This window comes from Monodelphis domestica, chromosome 2, assembly GCF_027887165.1.
Source record: "Monodelphis domestica isolate mMonDom1 chromosome 2, mMonDom1.pri, whole genome shotgun sequence".
NCBI lineage: Eukaryota > Metazoa > Chordata > Mammalia > Didelphimorphia > Didelphidae > Monodelphis > Monodelphis domestica.
This window is the reverse complement of record NC_077228.1, coordinates 199242389-199260475: the sequence shown is the minus strand read 5'-3', so window position 1 is coordinate 199260475 and position 18087 is coordinate 199242389. Positions and strand designations below refer to the sequence as shown.

Sequence of the window (18087 nt, the reverse complement as noted above, 5' to 3'; positions counted from 1 at the left end):
CTATCGGATACAATAGCCAAAACAATAATCAAAGCTTACATTTTTCGGGGTGCTTTCCCATTCTCGGCAGGGTAGGATTTACTATTGCTTTTGGGGGTGACGAAACTGAGGTTCAGTGATTCACTCATAGTTAATACATAACCAAAAAGGCCTGGAATTCGAATCCCGACCTTCTGACTCCCTAGCCAGATCTCTTTAATATGGATGTAGACCTCTAGGAAGAATAAACATAACAGGACTTATTTTCGTGTGTGGCTGGTGGAAGTCGGGTTCATTAGTTTGGGGGGCACCCCTCGATAGGCATGTAAACTTGAGTGGCTAATACAATACCCTCCCTACAATTCACGATCAAGGAGGTTTTTCTGGAATTCGAACGCAGACCGATAAATAAATCTTCATAGGGTGGGTCTTCAATAAACTGTCACAGGATTGCAAACATCTTGAAAATTCTACTTCAAATGTCAGTATCTGTTAATAAGCTACGCAAACAAACATAAGTCGAAGCGAACAATCCAACTGGAAATCCTCAAAGGAATACTGAATGTCAAAAGGAATTTAGAGCAGCAGGACCGACTCTTGGTCAGTTTCATCCGTATGTTACAACCAAAGCATGGACACAGCATTAGATAGCGAGATAGATAGATAACACTCGTATTCAGTCGGGGCGTGTAGCGTGCCGTACGCGTGTGGCTGGCAATCTGCCCCTTGGCACTCGCTTGGAAAACTCGGGCCCCCAAGAGTTGAGTTTAGCGGATTCTGGGAGTGGATCCCATAGCGGGTGTTCCTGAGTTGTTAGGAGCAAAGACTGTTTGAATGCCGGAATACTGAAGGCAATAATCAAGAGTGAGCCAGTTGAGAGTGGTAGAGTAGGGCTGGCTGCCACGGGATGACTGCGTAAATATGTAATTTTCCGCATTCAAATTCAGTCCTCGTGGAGTGGGCCAGGTAGGAAATCGATACCCACAAAAAGCACACTATCTCCTGGCCCGGGTTAGATTGTCACTCCAAACTCCAGCCAGCCAGAGTGGGTCTCTGCTTTATCAACCACCTCTTGCCAGGCTGGCTATCCTTGGGGAGGAGAAGGCACCACTGATGGGTCCACGTGGACACTGATTCAAGGCGCCAGAAGCTTGTGACAGACATCTAGCTAGAGACAGGACCAAGAAATAGAAGGGAAGGGGTGGTGGGGTAGGGATGGGAACAAGAACCAGGGCAGGAGGAGAAGTAACCCACTAAGGAGAGATAGGAGGAGGGGAAGGCTTATCACAATTAGGGAAGAGTGGGCACCTTAGGGGAGGAAAGGGAAAGTAAAGGGAAAGTAAAGATCGAAAAAATGAGTCGAAAGGATGAAAGAAAATGAGAAAGAAAAAAGAATAAAATGCAAAAAAAAATGAAAAAAGGAGGGAGAAAAAACAGAGAGAAAGAAAAGGGAAGAGACAAAAGACGGAAAAGAGAGGGAAAGTGAGAAGGAAATCAAACAAAGGAAAGATAAAAATGGGGGAAAGAGAAAGGAATGGAAAAAATAGACCTGGGAGAAAGAATCGGGAAAAGTCCAGCGGATTAGGCCTGCGGGTCTAGGACCTAAAACATACTTAACGCTCAACTGTTTCCTCTCTTCTCGAAGTCCTGGGGAACGGGGTGGTTGGGGGGGTGGCGCTGTTTCCCCAATTTTATCCCTTCATGCACTAGGTTAGGACAGTGAGTTTAGGCAACCTGGCGCCTTGGAAGCTTTAGAGAAGTGACCCTTTTGCCCGGGGCGTGGGGGGGGGGGGTGGTGAGATCGAGCTCGGACCCCACCCTCCTCCCCTCAGGGGCCACAGCTCTGAGATCTCCGGCGAATTCTCTCAGGCTCGGGGAAAGTTTCCACCAGCTAAGCCCCAAGGGGGAGTGACGCAAAACCTGACAAACCCACAGCCTAGCCCAAAAATCTGGGGCGGGGTTGGGGGGATTTGGGCTGGAGGGAGGAAGAAGGGAGGAGAGAGACCGAGAGGAGGTGGGGCACTGCCTCATTAGCCATTCGCATCTCCGCCCCCTCCTCCGAGGCCCCAGCTTCCTTGGGGCCGAGCCTGGAAGGGTTAAAGGCGGCCGCAGGTAAAGCTGGGCGTGGCCCGAAGCCAGGGGAAAAAGGAGCGAAGGGAAGAGGATGAAGGCAGACAGCGTGAGTCACAGGCGAAGCTGGCCCCGCTCACTCCCCCTCGCCTTCTTCTCTCCTTCCATCTGCCTCCTCCTCCTCCTCGTCTTCCTCCTGCACCCCACTCCATCGAACCTCTAGCTCTAAGGTCTGGTCTCTTCGCGGCTTGAGAGATCACTGACTCTGGGAGTCCCTGAGCGCCCCTCTTTTGGGTGTATGCCGGCTGCTGCTCGCGGAGCCGGGTCCCGAGGTAGGAGAGTGGAGGGTGGGAGGAGATCGATGGTTGGAGGGCAAAGGGGAGAATCCCTTCGGAGGGAGAGGAGTCCAGGGATCCGAGCACTGAGGAGATCTGGAGATGTGGACAGGATGGGCAGGGTCAGACATTGCAGAAAGTGGGATGGGAGTGGACTGGAGCAACTGGGGAAACTGGCGAGACTGGAGAAACTGAGAAGAATAAAAAGTCGGGAAACTGGAGGGACTGGGACGACTGGAGGACGGGAAACCTAGGTGATGGGAAGCTACACAAGCCGAGGGGCCGAGAGATTCAATGGTTTTAAATCAGTGACTCCTGGATTCCGGACTCAACCTCGGTGGGCCCCAGAAGAAAAGCGCCTGGGGGTGTTTTAGGGATTAGGTAGGGATTGCTTGGGAGTAAAGATCCTGGGCGACTCCGAACAGAGAATCTCTCTTCCCAGCTTCACAGGAGCAGGTTTGGAGGCGTAGGGCCGGGAAGCTCCGGGGGTTCTTCTCTGGGGCGACCTGAGTGAGCAAGCAGGCTATTGAGTACCAGGGCTGAGCGGAGGCGCCTCCTTTCTGCTTCTGAATCGGGGACTGGAGACAAGATCGGAAGGGCGTATTTTTCCAGCTTTTAGTCGGGTTCTCTAGCCCGAAACTTCGCTCCAGTTCCCTTTGGTTCCCCCGGGAGTTCCCAGGCTCCTGGATGTGGCTGGGGTCTTTGACCTGCCCCGCCCCCTAGGCTTTCCCTGCCCACCACCGGCTCCATAATGCCCCGCCCTGGCCCCAGCTCGGTTCCTGCCGCTTTGCCTTTCTCCTTTCTTGTGGTGAAGGCGTAAGAGACAACGGACTGACCCATCCCACCCCGGACCCTTCCCAGTCGCTTCTGCCGCCGCCTCCACTTCCCTCGATCCTTCTCTTTGCAAAGTCTGCAGGAACGGATTAGGAGGCAACTTGACAGTACTTTGGGTAGGAAGACCCCCGCCCCCCGCCCCCCGCCCCCTCACAGAGTCACATACGCGCCATCTAAGGTACCAAATTTCCCAAGCACTTTGTGACGGCCAAAACTGGAGGAGGTGGGAGAGATGGAGAAACAGGTAGCCTAGGCCATAGTATGGCAACCGTATGATGACTCCAGCTGCTTGCTCTGACTCAGGGTCTCGAACTTTTCCCTACACCACTCTTACCTCCTTTGCCTTTTTCAGGAGGTGTATACAAGCCTTTCTCTAGCGATTGCTTTTCCTGCAGAGAGCAGAGTGTCTCACTTTCTCTCTCCAACCTGGGTTTTCATCACCTTAAGGGAGGGGACCAGCTGAGGGGGGTGGTGAAACTAGGTGCCAACGTAAGAAATGTTCCTGCCTAGGAAAAGTTAAGGGATTCTCCTGGGGTTTGTGTGTGGGGTGAGGGAAATGAGAAACTCTGCCCCTCCTAATTCTACTTGCATCTGCACCCCAGGGAGGGTGAAGTCCCTGCCCTAGGGGAAAAGGTGGGGGCCAGGGTGTGGGAGGGGAGAGTGGTGGGGCAGGCTAGTAGATGGAAAGCGGGGTGATTAAACCCTCTACTCACAGAAGGGAGGCAGTGTTTACTCTGCCTCCTTAAATCTCAGAACCTGCTCAGCTTTGACAAGAGTGGATCATTGAGCTTTGAGGTGCTCTTTGTAGGCTCCTTAGGTTGTTGAGGCAGAGCAATTCAGGGATAGCCAGGTCCCCCAATTGGGGCAGGAAGCAAGTGACGTGGAACCGCAGCTTTGGCTGGTCGAAAGAGGTTGGGGGAGCCCGGGGCTGTGAGTTTTGCCGCAGGACTTCTCTCCCGCCTTGGGGCTGTACAGCCTGGTCTCCGAGCCTGTAATTACCCAACTCCTAGGATGTGCCGGGTCCTGTGGGAGGAATTTTTTGAAGAGGAAAGTACTCTGGGCTTGGACTGCCTTGGTACCATTGATCTAGGTCTCCAGGTACTTCCAGCCTAGTTAGCTCCTGTTTCTTGTTTTTGGCTGGAGAGAGGAATGGCCTACTAAGAGGGACCCTAAATCTTCTTAACCTTTCCTCAGAATTTCTTAGTGGGGCCATTTACCCCAGCCAGGGTTTGTAAAATAGGCAGGAGATTATGGAGCAAGAGCAATAGGTCTTCATGCCAGCTCCTAACTTTTCCCATCTCTTTTCTCCTTTTTCTTTTCCAGGTCCTACCTGAGCCGACCTTGACAGGCCTTGTTCCTCATCCCGGATTCCGGCAATGCTAACCGCTGTGTGCGGCTCTCTGGGCAGCCAGCACACGGAAGCACCCCGTGCCTCCCCACCGCGCCTCGATCTGCAGCCACTTCAGACGTATCAGGGCCATACAAGCCCAGAGACAGGGGATTACCCCTCCCCACTCCAGGCCGGGGAGCTGCAGAACCTACCACTGGGGCCTGAGGTGGACTTCTCACAAGGCTATGAGCTGCCTGGGAGCTCCTCACGGGTAACCTGTGAGGACCTGGAGAGCGACAGCCCTTTGGCCCCGGGCCCTTTCTCCAAGCTTCTGCAGCCAGACATGTCTCATCACTATGAATCCTGGTTTCGGCCATCCCACCCAGGCACGGAGGACGGTTCTTGGTGGGACATCCACCCGGGTACCAGCTGGATGGACCTTCCTCATGCCCAAGGCACTCTGGCCTCTTCAGGTCACCCGGGAGCGCTGCAAGCCGGCCTTGGTGGTTATGTAGGGGATCATCAGCTTTGCGCGCCACAGCCTCACACTCATCCACATCATCTCCTCCCCGCTGCCGGCGGACAGCATCTACTAGGGCCGCCAGACGGCGCTAAGCCCCTGGAAGCTACAGCTCCCGAGACCCACGGGCTGGATGCCAGTCTGGACGGGGCGGCCCGACCCAAGGGCTCCCGGCGTTCGGTGCCTCGAAGCTCAGGCCAGGCTGTGTGCCGCTGCCCCAACTGTCTGGAGGCGGAGCGGCTGGGGGCTCCCTGCGGGCCAGACGGGGCCAAGAAGAAACATCTCCACAATTGCCACATCCCGGGCTGCGGGAAGGCGTATGCCAAGACGTCGCATCTCAAAGCGCACCTGCGCTGGCACAGCGGAGACCGCCCCTTCGTGTGCAATTGGCTTTTCTGCGGGAAACGCTTTACTCGCTCCGACGAGCTCCAGCGCCACCTCCAGACCCACACCGGCACCAAGAAATTCCCTTGCGCTGTCTGCAGCCGCGTCTTCATGCGCAGCGACCACCTGGCCAAGCACATGAAAACCCACGAGGGCTCTAAAGAGGAGGCAGCGGGGACCGGAGCACAGTGCGAAGGGAAATCGGGAGCGGCTGCCGAACCCCCAGGGGGTAAAGGCAAGCGGGAAGCGGAGGGCGGCGGCGGGGGCAGCGCCGGCGCCGCACTGTCCAACTGAGCCATCCTCGCTGGACGCCCCCACCAGCTCCAGTGCACCGTCCTCTCCCACTCTGGGGTCTCAGACGAGAGCCCCCTTTTCCTCTGGGATTGGAGGGCGGCTTTGGTGGGAGGGGAAAAGTGGTTATTTATTTGGAGGCGGAATCAGCGTGTTAGTGGTGGGGGCGAGGATGGGTCTGGGAGACAGGACGCTTGGGTTCTTTAGCTGCAGGGAGTGGGAAGTGGCCAGCCTGGCGATCCGGGCAGAGCTCTGGGGCCCTGTAGGATGCACCTCTGAGCGCAGCCCCAAGCCCAACCAACACGTGCAGGCCCTAGGAGTCTTCGGCACCCCCCACCCCACCCCAACCCCCATCCCCCAGCCTGGGCACCTACAGGAGAGAAAGAGAGAGAGGGAGAGAGAGGAGACGTCGCGTCCGGGAGCAGAGAGGAGCGGGGCCGAGCCGCGGGGCGCGGGGGAAGCTGCCTGAACACGTCCCTAGTGCCTGGGAACCGGGACATGAAAGCGCCTCCGGAGCCTCCCCACGGGCTCGGGCCCCTTTCATCCCGCTTACAGGGCTCCTCCTGTCCTTGGGGTTTCCGGAGGGGGAGGCTTGAGGTCCCCATGGGGCGGGGTCTGCATTTGGCTGGGCGTTGGAGGAAGGGAAAGCCAGATTGTTGCGGGAGAAATAACTCTCCTTTGATCTCCATAACCCTTCCAGAACCACCCTGCTAGAGACTGTGAAGTGGGGGTTGAGAGGAGGGGGCTGGGCTGGAGGATGCCCTTAGCCTTCTCAAGTTAGGGGAAGGGGTCATTGCGGGGAGCTTTTCTAGCAGAAGCTGTCAGCAGATTTGGGGGTGTAGGGAGGGGACTGAAACCCTAAACTCTGAATGAGTACTCTACAGTATGATTTTTGAGGAAGAAAAATGCAGTATCCCAAATCCTCTAAACCTAGGGCCTCATTTCCAGGGTTTATGTTGACCTTCAAATCTTCTCCATTCTGCCCCCCCCCCATTTCCTCCTCTGGCCTCTTTCTCAAATATCTGCTTCCCTTTTGTAGGGGTGTAGAAGGTATAGCTAGGCAATAGGTGAGATGGAGGGGATGGTGGTCTCTCATCCTTACTTCTATCCTAGTACTAATTAGTCTGGAGAGAGTTGAGGCTGGGCCAACCTCTTCACCTAACCATCTCTCCATCCCTTCCATTTGTAGGGAGCTTATTTCTCTCACCTTTCTTTTCAGTCTGAAGCACCCCCATCCCTACCCCTATCATGGGTTCTCTGTTAAAGAGGGAATGGGGATAGGGGAACCTATCCAAAGGGCCCCTTATCTCCTTTTTTTGGGGGGGGATTCAAGTCTTTTCTTTTTCCCTCTCCCTCTCTATGAAGTAGTTGTTCTCTAGTGTATAAGATGCTTCCCTTCAAGGGAGATGTCCAAAAAGCTGTCCCTTTCCCCTTCCCCTTTAGATGTTTAAAAATGAAACTGAATTGTGATGTTGGGAAAGAGGGAAGGGGGAAGGTCTAGTTGAGACAGACACTGGGAACAGGGATATGAGAAGAGTGAGCCCAGATATGTCCAGGACCCTGGATTCCATCTGAGTAGGGTCCCTTGGGAAAGGGACAAAAGAAAGTTTGAGAAAGGCTCCTTCAAAGATTCTCCCTCCCCTCTTGCCTCCCAAACCTGTGTGAGATTTAGCTGTGTTTTGATTTTTAAGTTATAAGTAAAGGGTATTTTATTTAATTTTAGGGGTGTATGTGTGTGTGTACATGTGTGTGCATATGAGTGTTTGAAAGAGAGTGCATATATGTAGTTCTCTGCTGAGCCTGGAGTCTCCATTTAGGGAGAATTCCATCTCCCTTGGGTGCTCTAAGGGCCTAGGATCTCCAGTAGCATCTCCCTCTGCCCCTTCCTTCCCAGGAGTTGAATCCATTCATGAATTGGTAACTCCTGGGTAAGGGGAAATGGGACATAGATGAGGGTTGTATGTGTATATGTTTTTGTGTAGAAAAGGGGGATCCTTCCCTCTTAAGAAGGACAAGATACCCCCTTCTTGGGGGAATTGTTTCTGGGGCATGGGGTAGTTTTGAGATTTAATGCTTTCTTCCTTCTCTTCCCCAATTCTACCCCTATTCTGAGCATCCCCTGCCCAGTTGAGAGGGGACCTGGTCAGGAGAGCTCATCCTGTTAGCCACATGGAGTAAGGGGGAGAAAGAGAAGATACCAGTCTGTGTGGGCTCCCCCTTGTCTACCAATTGAAACCAACCATCTCATCCCTCTGCCACCAGAATGGCTGCTTTATGTAGGATAGGTATGGTGTAGCCTGAAGGATTCTCCAAGCTGGGAAACATAGCCCTCCTTCCCCTACAGGGTGTCCATGGTGGATAGGGTGAGAGATCCTTTGGGAGGGGTTCCTCTGGTCCCTCTCCCCTATAGACCTAGGTTGCTTGGCTGCCTGACATTTCCTCTCCGAGGCAGCCCCCCTAGAGGACATATGTAGGATTTTTTTCTTTAACTGCTGTGAACCCACATTTCCCTCAAATGAAAAGGAGAGGAGGAAGGAGGGGAAATGACCTCTGTGTGTGTTTATGCCATAATAAAGTTGTTGACCCCTTGGTTCTCTTTTGTTCTCCAGATTTGTATTTTGTTTTGTTTTGTTGATTCAGAATTCCTGGTGAGGTTTGGGGAGCCTGGAGAGGCGGTATACTGGAATGAGTCCTCCAGTGGGGTCTTTCCTGGTCCTAGACACCCTGGGCAAATCACTGGGGTAGGAAGGGTCTCTGACTCAGGTCCTGCTACTGGTTTGGCAATATGGGGTGGGGTGGGGGCAAAGATGGAGTCTTTTCTCTTAGGTTTTGAGGACTTGGTTAGAGGGAAACAAGTGGCCCCCCACTCTCTGCCCCTAGAAAAGACCCTAGGCTCCCCCAGTGCCACTTGGCTCCACCCCTGCCTTCTAGCCCTGTGTGTGTGTGTGTGTGTGTGTGTGTGTGTGTCCCCTTCTGTGTGTGTGTGAGATGGGAGTGACTGACAGTGATTTCCTCACCCTGGCTATACCAGGGCTGATCCCTATCATGGACAAGCCTGATGAAAGGCAGGCAGAAATATCTGATGGGCCCCCACCCAGCTGGAAACCAAGGGAAACACAGTTACACAATAAATTCTTAGGTATATTCACAGAAACAGGTAACACAGATCCTTGTTCATTCCCTCCAATCTCATTCCCTGGAATTCTCTGAAGAACTCTTTCTTCACTTCACCACCCTGCCAAAACACCCAGTTGTTTGAAGGCTTCTTGGATTGGGGTGAGACTCATCTCCTCGGAACCCTGGGGGGAAATGTTCCCTCTTAAGTGGTTTCTTTCTCTTCCAAAATGAAGAGGTGGTCCTGGTAGGATCCCAGGTTTCCCCCATTTTCCACCTTTCCTCTAAATTTGGACCCTGGTCGGTAGAACTAGTGTTCCTCCGGAGGCATGTGTGTGTGATCCGAGTTTGCCAGGGTTTATCGCTATCTTGGGACCTGGGAGGGCATACAGGGCCTAAGGGAAGGACCTTCAGAGGGAATTGGGAAATCGACTCTAATCCTCTTCACCAGCCCAGGTATTTGTCTTCCCATTGGTGGGTGCAGAGGGGGAATATTGACAAGGATGCTCACTCTCTCACAGCTCCTGGAGGAACTACTCTCATTTGGAGATCTGGGGGTGGACGGGCCCTAGGAAGGCAGCCCCTCCCTGTTATTCCCCTTCCCCACAGGCAGGAGGGCAGCTGCGGGGCTGGCTGGGCCTGTTGGGGCAGGGCTGAGGCTGTCCCTCTCTGGCTCCTCCCTCTGACCTTCATTCTTAGTGGGGGCCTTTGGTGGGGCTGGTGACACTGGGGCGGCAGCAATGTGGCTCAGCTGGCTCAGCACCCCCTACCAAAGCCTTGGGCCACCTCTGACCCCACAGACCCTGCTCCACATTCCTGGAGGAGGGGTGGGGGGAGAGGGAAGGATGACACCTGGGTCCTTGTCACAGTTTTGTGTTAGCCTGCAGACACTAAAGGCTGCCATCACCCCAGCTGGGATATGAAGAAGAAATCCCTTCCAGGGAGGAGGGTCAGTGAAGTCTTAAGGGTGAGAAAGCGAAAGAAAGAAAGTTCAGAAAATCCACCTATCATTTGGCTGTTCTATGCCTTCCAACTTTTAAATTCTTTTTTCTTTTTTTTTTTATTGCCTCCAAGAGGGCAACTAGGGAACTACAGAAGGAAGAGAACCAAAAGCCCTAAGGGATGATCCAAGCAGGGCTTATAAGGAGAGGGCTAAGCCTGGGGGGCATGGGGTGTTTCTCTTAGTATTAGCACAAGTATGGGGTAACAAGTGATTTGTGACAACTTATAAAAATCAGATAAAGCTCCACACAAAAGCAGAACAAAGTAGTTCTCTTTCTATTAAATCAAAGTTTCAAAACACACTTAGTCAGAGTACTACCCAGGTTCAAATAATCCCCCTGAAACTACCTGTATGACCTTAACCTCCTTGGGTCTCAGTTTCTCCATCTGTATGATGAGGTGTTTGGGCTTGGTGGATTCTGAGGACTACTTCTACCTCTAGATGTATGATACCTAGGATAAGACCCCACTCCCCCCCCCAAAAAAAAAACAACCCCAAAAGCAACAACCCAAGGCTGATAAGAATATATATTTTTTCTTTAGAATCATTAAAGATCAAAGCTTGGAAGGATCTTAGAAATCACATATTCTAAACTTCCCATTAGAGAGAGAGAGACAGAGATAGAGAAAGAGAGAGAGTCATGTTATTGTGAGAGCTGGCATTAGAAACCAGGTCTCAACTTTCAGGCCAAAGTTTCTTCTGTATATTTATAAGAGGATAATTTTTAAAAATTATATATAATATAGTCACTTTCTACAAAAACAAGTATTAACAAAGATTTAATCATAGGAACTTATAAAGAGCTTTGCAAACCTTAAAGTACTATGAAAATGCCAACAATTACATCTCCAATCTATTGGTAATTAATTTTATTTTAATTTTTTATTTCCGTTCCAAATTTTCTCCTTTCCTCTTCCTCTCCTCCTCCATTGAGAAAGCAAAAAATATGATACTCATCATACATATGAAGTCATAGCAATTTAGTTTAGGTCTTTTTTTTTTTAACCCTTACCTTCTGGCTTGGAATTCTAAGGCAGAAGAGTGTAAGGGCTAGGCAATTGGGTTAAGTGACTCATCCAGGGTCTGACAGCTAGTAAGTATCTGAGTCCACATTTGAACCCAGGACCTCTTGTCTCTAGGCCCCAGCCTGGGCTTCTGTCTCCTCAGTTGTAAAACACAGAGTTGAACTAAGTCAGTGCCAAAGTCTCTTTGAGCTCTTGAAGCCTAAGAATTTATTCCAGGGGAGGGAATTAAAAATCCTAACTTTGACATTTGACTAGTTGTGTGACTCTGGGAAAGTTGCCTTATCTTTCTGAGCCTTGGTTTCCTCATTTGAAAAAAGGAGATAATAAAATATCCACTTCACAGCCTGGTGAGGAAAGTGCTTTGTAAACCTGGGACTTTTATAAAGGTTAGCTGTTTTTTAATTTTTATTTAATTGATTAATTTAGATAATTTTTTCAGGATTACAAAAATCATATTCTTTCCCTCCCCTCCCGTCAACCCCCTCCCATAGCTGATGAAAAATTCCACTGGGTTTTACATGTGTCATTGGTCAAGAAAAGGTTGGCTATTTTTCTTGTCACTGTTATAAAAATGAATGACCCCAAATGGTTCGAGGATGCAATTCAACAGACATTTAAAAATATTTCTATTGACATCTTTTAAATTCATATCACCATTTCCATATATCCTTCCTTCCCCTCCCTACCTACAAAAGAGTCATCCTTTGTAGCAAAGAATAAAAACAAAGCAGTTCATTGAAATTAATCAAGATATCCACTCAACTTGGCAGAGTTTAGAATGTCACACACCCATAGTCCCCCACCAATGCAAAGAAGGGAGTGAGAAGCAATTTGTCATCTCTTTTTCAGGGCTCATCTTAGTCATGATTACAACATTGTTTCTTTTTCCTTTTCAGTGACCATTTATTAAGCATATACTAGGTGCTATGCTAAGCTCACCAACAAAAATGAAACAGCTCCTCATGGGATTGTAGGCAGATGGGTGGTGAAGTGGCTAGAGTATGGGTCTGGAGTCAGGAGGATCTGAGTTCAAATCCAACCTTGGACACTAATTAGTTGAGTGATTCTGGGCAAATCAACTACTTTCTATCTGATTCAATTCCTCCAACTATAAAATGGGTATAATAATAGCAACAACCAGTGTTGTTGTGAGAACCAAATGTGACAATATTTTATAAAATCCCTGGCATTTATCAAGTGCCTGGAATGCTGGTTTCCTCCCTTTGTTGAGGATAGCTTTAATTTGTTTTTGTTTTTTTAACTTTCTTAGAATGTAAGATTCCAAGATAAAAGAGAAATAAGGGCTAGACAATTAGGATTAAGTGACTTTCCCAGGGCAACACAGCCAGGAAGTGTCTGAGGTCATATTTGAACCCAGGTTCTATTGACTCCAGGTTCAGCACTCTATCCATTGTATTACCTAGCTACCTCCCTCCTTTCATGACCAATAAGAGTTTTTTTTGTTTTGTTTTGTAAACTTTATTTTTTAATGAAAATGTCCTTTTATTGAATATTATAGTCATGCCAATAAAACATGACATAAATATTACAGTTTTTAAAAGGAAAAAACAATGGCTTAATACTTTTTTATTATAAAAATATTTTATTTTGCCAATTAAATGTAATAACAAATTTCCACATAAAGTTTTCTGAAATTATATGATACAAATTGTCTTCCTTCCTCCTTTTCTTCTCCCTTCTTGGAGCTGACAAGCAATTTGATCTGGGTTATACATGTATATACATACAAAACATTTCCACATTGTTCATTTTTATAAGAGAATAATCATATAAAACCAACCCCCCCCCAAAAAACAAACAAAAATTAAAGTAAAAAATTGTGTGCTTTGATCTGCATTATAACTCCAACAGTTCTTTATCTGGAGGTGGATAGCATTCTTTGGCATAAATCCCTCCAAATTGCTCTGGATTGTTGTATTGTTGAGAGTAATGAAGTTAATCACAGTTGATCCTTGATCATTCCACAATATTGCTGTTATTGTGTACAGTGTTCTTTTGGTTCTGCTTATTTCTCTTCATGTATTTTTTTCAGCTCTTTCTGAACTTACCCTATTCATCATTCCTTACAGCACAATATTATTCTGTCACCATCATATACCACCATTTAGTTAGCCCTTCCCTAATTAATGGACACCCTTTCAATTTCCAATTTTTTGACACCACAAAAAGAGCAGTTATAAATATTTTTGCATAAGTATGTTCCTCCCCCCCCATTTTTTTTACTTTTTGGGATACAGATCTAGTAGTGTTATTACTGGCCACTAAGTTTTTAATAGCTAAAAATTAAACTAAGGCTCTTGGAACACCCTGCATAGCTGGAATTCCCCAGCTCGTCCCTGAATCCAACCCTTTCTTTCCGCCTCAGGATCCTCTTGGAGAAGGTATGAAAGTGTGCTTGGTAAAGGCGCATCCCTCCACCTTTGGTATCAGGGCAGAACTGGGTATCAATTCAAGTTGGGGACAGGAGAGGGGAGGTGATTAAAGTTCCTGCCGCAGAGGTGATGCTGGCGCGCACCCTGGTGGATCAGGTAGGGACTGCAGTTCGAGGGGCCGGTCAGCGGCTCCTCCCCCTTGGCTTGGCCTTTGCTTTGGGCACAGGCGGAGGACGTGACGGAGCCCGGCACATGGCCCGGGACCTTGGAAGGTACTGGGGCATAGGGGCTTTTTGAAGAGAAGCCCCTAGGTGGGCACTGGAGGGGCAGAAGGGAAGCTGTTCAGGGCTCTCAGAGTGTGTGTTTTGGGAGTGTCTTCTGGGTGTGCATTTGAAGTGGGGAAGTGGGGGAGTGAGGGGGGGGGAGCGGGCGGAGACCTAGTCAAGCATGACCACGAGTCTCTTTGCGCTCAGTCCGAGGAGAGCCGAGCCCGTGCGCAACCTGTTTGCGTCCCCGTAAGAGGCTGTGCGCACGTGCCGGAGGCGGAGAGGGTTCTCCCCCCCTCGCGCCTGGGTGTAGTCCGTGCGGGTGGACGGAGGCGCTACTCGGCTACTTGAGAGTTAGAGGGAGGCCTGGGTCTGCAGTGGAGAAATGGGTAGGGGACGAGGGACCTTTAGTGACAGTGGGTGAGCCCCGTGGGGACTTATTTCCACCTCCCCGCCGCACAGGTGATGGCATCTCCACCCCTGCCCGATGTCCCCTGCTCCTGCGACTGCTTTGTCTCTCTTCCACCGGCTTCTGCCATCCCTGCGGTCGTCTTTGCCAAGAACTCGGACCGGCCTCGGGATGAGGTGCAGGAAGTGGTACTGGTCCCTTCGGGGACTCATGCCCCGGGGAGCCGGCTCCAGGTGAGTGTTTGGGGCTAGGCTTAGTGTGGTAGAAAGGCAGGATGTTGGTTCAGATCCTATCACTGACACCACCTGTGGAAGCTTGGGCAAGTCATTTCACTTACACTCACACACGCCCAGCCTCAGTTTCCTCAGCTGTAGGTTAGACTAATGGGTCTCCTAAGATCCCTTTTCAGCTCTAGATCTGAGAGCCCATGACCCTCCATGAGAGAAAGGAATATAGTGGAATAAATATCTTCCAAACTCACTGACCCTTGAGGGCGGTGCTCCCTGTCATTCTCCAGTGCACTTACATCGAGGTGGACCAAGTGGAAAGAACTCACGCTGTGATCCTGAGCCGGCCAGCCTGGCTGTGGGGGGCCGAGATGGGTGCCAATGAACATGGTGTCTGCATTGGCAACGAGGCTGTGTGGACACAAGAGCCAGTGGGCCAGGAAGAAGCCCTGCTCGGCATGGATCTTCTCAGGTGAGGGACCAGGACACAGTGTGGGGAGAATGAGGCTCTCCCCTCCCCATATAGTGGAGCCGCTAGGTAGTGTGGGGACCTGTGTTCTGGAAGATACCTCTTCTTGAGTTCAAATCCAGCTTCAGATACTTCCTAGCTGTGTGACAAGCCTCAGTTTCCATATCTGTCAAGTGAGCTGGAGAAGGAAATGGCAAATCACTCCAATATTTTTGCCAAGAAATGGGCAAATGGGGCCATGAAGAGTTGGACATTATTGAACAACTTCATATATACTGGGGAGAGTACCTGACTTGGAGTCAGGAGAGGACTGGGTTCAAATTCTGCCTTTGATACTACATGGGTGACTATGGGGAAGTTATTTATCTCTGTGATTCTCAGTTTCCAGTTCTGGGAGATAATAATAATAGCTAGAAGGGGGACAGCAAGGTGGATCAGTGAATTGAGAGCCAGGCCTAGAGACAGGAGGTCCTGGATTCAAATTTGGCCTCAGACACTTCCTAGTGTATCAACCTGGGCAAGTCACTTCACTTACCACTTTTCTGCCTTGGAATCTATACACAGTATTGACTCTTAAGGTAAAGGTTTCAAAAATAATGGCTAGCATTTATTTAGTCTTGAAGTTTGCAAAGGGCTTCTACAAACATCTAATTTGATCCTTACAACCATGTTGGTAGATAGGTGCTATTATTATCCCCTTCTTATAGAAGATAAAACTAAGACAAATAGAGGTTAAGCAATTTAGTCAAAGTTACACAGCTAGTGTCTGAGGCAAGATGTGAACTTGAATCTAAACTAGAGTAAAATTATACCATTAATTGTCTGACAGGGTTGTTATAAGAAAATGTATGTAAAACATTTTGAAATCATAAAGTATTGTATAAATGTTAGCTGTTGTTATCTCCCAGAAATGAGCAGAGATATGAATAAAGTGTCTCCCTTAATCCATTTCAACACTTCAGTTCTTGCCACTTCATAGTTTTAATATGAGTAAACATAACAAGTGTCCCTTGACTTTCTGTACATCTTTTTCTCCCTCTAGCTGACTAGAGAATCTGCTTATGAGTCTCTGTTCCCATCCTCATTACAAGGATGATCCCAGAAGACTTGGAACTCCTTGAAGGCTCAGACTTCCATATTTCCCATTAGACTAGCAAGAACTGGCTCCTTTTTTTTCTCTAGAGTTAAGTCTTGTGTTCAGCATATACCTTGCATACGGTTCTGTTAGAGTAGCTAATTCCAGCTATTGGACTGTGTAAACCTGAGCAAATTGTTCCAGATGTCCCTGTGCCTCTCCCTTGAACTACTTTCTTTATTAGACTAGGATTAGAACGGGGCAGCTCAGCCCAGGAGGCCTTGAAGGTTATCACCAACTTGCTGGAGCAATATGGGCAGGGGGGAAGCTGCCGAGAGAACCCCACCCCCTTCTGCTACCACAACACCTTTCTGTTGGCTGACCGAAAAGAGGCCTGGGTGCTGGAAACAGCTGGGAAGCTTTGGGCTGCACAGAGGATTCAAGGTGAGGGATCCCACCCATTTCTCTTGAGGGATTATGCCTTGCTTAGCTTTAGGCACCCTGGGATGGAGCAAACAGAAAAATGTAAGAGAGTTGCTGAGGTAGGGTTAGGGAGGTGAGGAAGAAGCCAGGAGGAGAGACTATTGAGTGAGCCCACTGGAAGAGATGATACTGAGTGTGGAAGGAGCAGGACTAGACCCACAGACTCTGGCTTTCTTTCCTTTTCTCCAACACCACAGAGGGTGCCAGGAACATCTCCAATCAGCTGAGCATTGGCACGGACATCACCGATGAACACCCAGAGCTTCGGGCCCATGCCCAGAAACAGGGATGGTGGGATGGGCAAACCACCTTTGATTTTGCCCACGTCTTTTCATTGGTCCACCAACCTGTGCGCATGGAGGCTGCCAAGGCTCGATTTAAGGCTGGCCGGGAACTCCTAAAGCAATATCAAGGTGTACAGATGGGGTTGGCTCAGGGCTGTGAGGGCACAGGCATAGGGTCACACCAATGTCTTTGCCTTCTGCTCTGGGGGTTCCTAGTTGTGACCGCCTGCCCTGGGTTCTGTCAGTGGCATTAAGGGGTCAGGCTGACCACTTTATTTGTGACCTTGGCAGGTGGCATCACAGCAACGACAATGATGGGCATCCTTCGGAATAAGGAGAGTGGTATCTGTATGGATTCTGGAGGCTTCCGAACTACAGCCAGCATGGTGTCTGTCCTGCCTCAGGATTCCTCCAAGCCCTGTGTCCATTTCCTCACTGCCACACCAGACCCCAGCAGGTGCCAGGGAAAGAGAGGTGGGAGTTTGGGGAAGGCAGTAGGCAGAACCAAGGAATTTAAGAGAGGCAATAAATGAGTGAAGCCACTAGAGTTTAGAAAAAAGAGCCAGGGTATATGCCTGTTGGCTTGCTCATGTTTCCCTTCTCTCTATAGGTCAGTTTTCAAGCCCTTTGTGTTTGGGGTGGGGGTGACTCAGGCCCCCCAGGTATTCTCCCCTACTTTTGGGGATAAAGATCCTGTCCGGACTCACCCACGATTTCAGACCCAGGTGGATCGACGACACCCACTCTACTGTGGGCACCAAGCAGCTCTGGACTTGATGGAGAGTGACCAGGTGAGGAAAGGGAGTTATTCTGACAGTTTAGTGGAAGAGGAAGAATGCTTTTTCCCTCATCACTGTGGTCAGCTCGGTCCTTGGAAGGGGAACTAGGCATGAGGCTCCAGAGCTGGCCAGGTCCATTTCTGTGATGATTAATGCTATTGTTGTCATTTTTAGTCATGTCTGACTCTTTGTGACCCCATTTGGGGTTTCCTTGGCAAAGTTACTGGAATGGTTTCCCATTTCCTTCTCCGGCTCTTTTGACAGATGAGGAAACTGAGGCAAAAAAAGGTTAAGTGATTTGCCCAGTGTCATACAGTTAGGAACTGTCTGAGGTCAGATTTGGACTCAGGAAGATAAATCTGATTCCACACCAAGTAATCTATTCATTGTGCCACTACCAGTGATGCAATACAATATCTGAGATAATTTTCTTTTCTCTCCATCTCCCCCCCCCCCATTTTACCTCTATGTTGATTCTCAGGGTTAATCTCTGTCTCTCTTGGATAGGAAGAGGGAAAGCAACTCCAGAAGAAACAGCAGGATCTGGAGCAGGAAGGACAGGAGACTCTGAGGAAACTACTAGCTGGGGAACAGTCTCTGTCTCCCCAGGAGATAGCCAGCCTCTTCCAGGCCTTTGTGGAAAAGGAAAGCCAGGTTTATGGCCAACAATTATAGCCTCTCACTAGGGCCCAGATGTCCTCATTCAGGCTGAAGAGTTGTTGTTTTTTCTTCCCTCATTCTGAACCTTGCTCTGGTCTAATAGTGCTGATTCAATAAACTTGTTTTCTTTTCCTTGTTCACTGAATTTTAAACCTTT

The 18087-nt window shown here is 49.5% G+C and overlaps 2 protein-coding genes across 10 annotated transcripts; both read left to right on the top strand.

Annotated features, from left to right (window-relative positions):
- The first annotated feature begins 2076 nt into the window (after positions 1 to 2076).
- SP6 (Sp6 transcription factor) lies at positions 2077 to 8339 on the top strand. 5 transcript variants are annotated; one of them, XM_016430520.2, is made up of 2 exons: positions 2077 to 2158; positions 4542 to 8339. In XM_016430520.2, exon 2 carries the CDS (start codon positions 4595 to 4597, stop codon positions 5744 to 5746), a length of 1152 nt encoding a protein of 383 aa, XP_016286006.1. In that variant the 5' UTR covers positions 2077 to 2158; positions 4542 to 4594; the 3' UTR covers positions 5747 to 8339. The 5 variants fall into 5 exon arrangements, with proteins under 5 accessions (XP_016286006.1, XP_007482404.1, XP_056672813.1 ...); XM_007482342.3 differs by having other exon boundaries at positions 2082 to 2381; XM_056816835.1 differs by lacking the exon at positions 2077 to 2158 and adding an exon at positions 2429 to 2721.
- A 5113-nt stretch (positions 8340 to 13452) lies between these two features.
- SCRN2 (secernin 2) lies at positions 13453 to 18070 on the top strand. Of its 5 annotated transcripts, none has more exons than XM_016430516.2 (8): positions 13453 to 13550; positions 14007 to 14186; positions 14446 to 14652; positions 15969 to 16168; positions 16405 to 16620; positions 16783 to 16948; positions 17102 to 17282; positions 17778 to 18070. In XM_016430516.2, the coding sequence occupies exons 2-8, from the start codon at positions 14032 to 14034 to the stop codon at positions 17943 to 17945; spliced, it is 1293 nt and encodes a 430-aa protein (XP_016286002.2). In that variant the 5' UTR covers positions 13453 to 13550; positions 14007 to 14031; the 3' UTR covers positions 17946 to 18070. The 5 variants fall into 5 exon arrangements, with proteins under 5 accessions (XP_016286002.2, XP_007482400.2, XP_001372556.2 ...); XM_007482338.3 differs by having other exon boundaries at positions 13454 to 13550; positions 14471 to 14652; XM_016430517.2 differs by lacking the exon at positions 13453 to 13550 and adding an exon at positions 13781 to 13914.
- Positions 18071 to 18087: the final 17 nt, after the last annotated feature.

What these genes read in the sequence shown, in the direction of transcription:
- SP6 (XM_016430520.2), top strand. Translation starts at nt 4,595, where the DNA reads ATGCTAACCGCTGTGTGCGGCTCTCTGGGCAGCCAGCACACGGAAGCA.
- SCRN2 (XM_016430516.2), top strand. Translation starts at nt 14,032, where the DNA reads ATGTCCCCTGCTCCTGCGACTGCTTTGTCTCTCTTCCACCGGCTTCTG. An exon ending in GGCTGCACAGAGGATTCAAG is followed by an intron (nt 16,169 to 16,404) that starts GTGAGGGATCCC and finishes CCAACACCACAG; the next exon opens with AGGGTGCCAGGAACATCTCC. An exon ending in ACTTGATGGAGAGTGACCAG is followed by an intron (nt 17,283 to 17,777) that starts GTGAGGAAAGGG and finishes TCTCTTGGATAG; the next exon opens with GAAGAGGGAAAGCAACTCCA.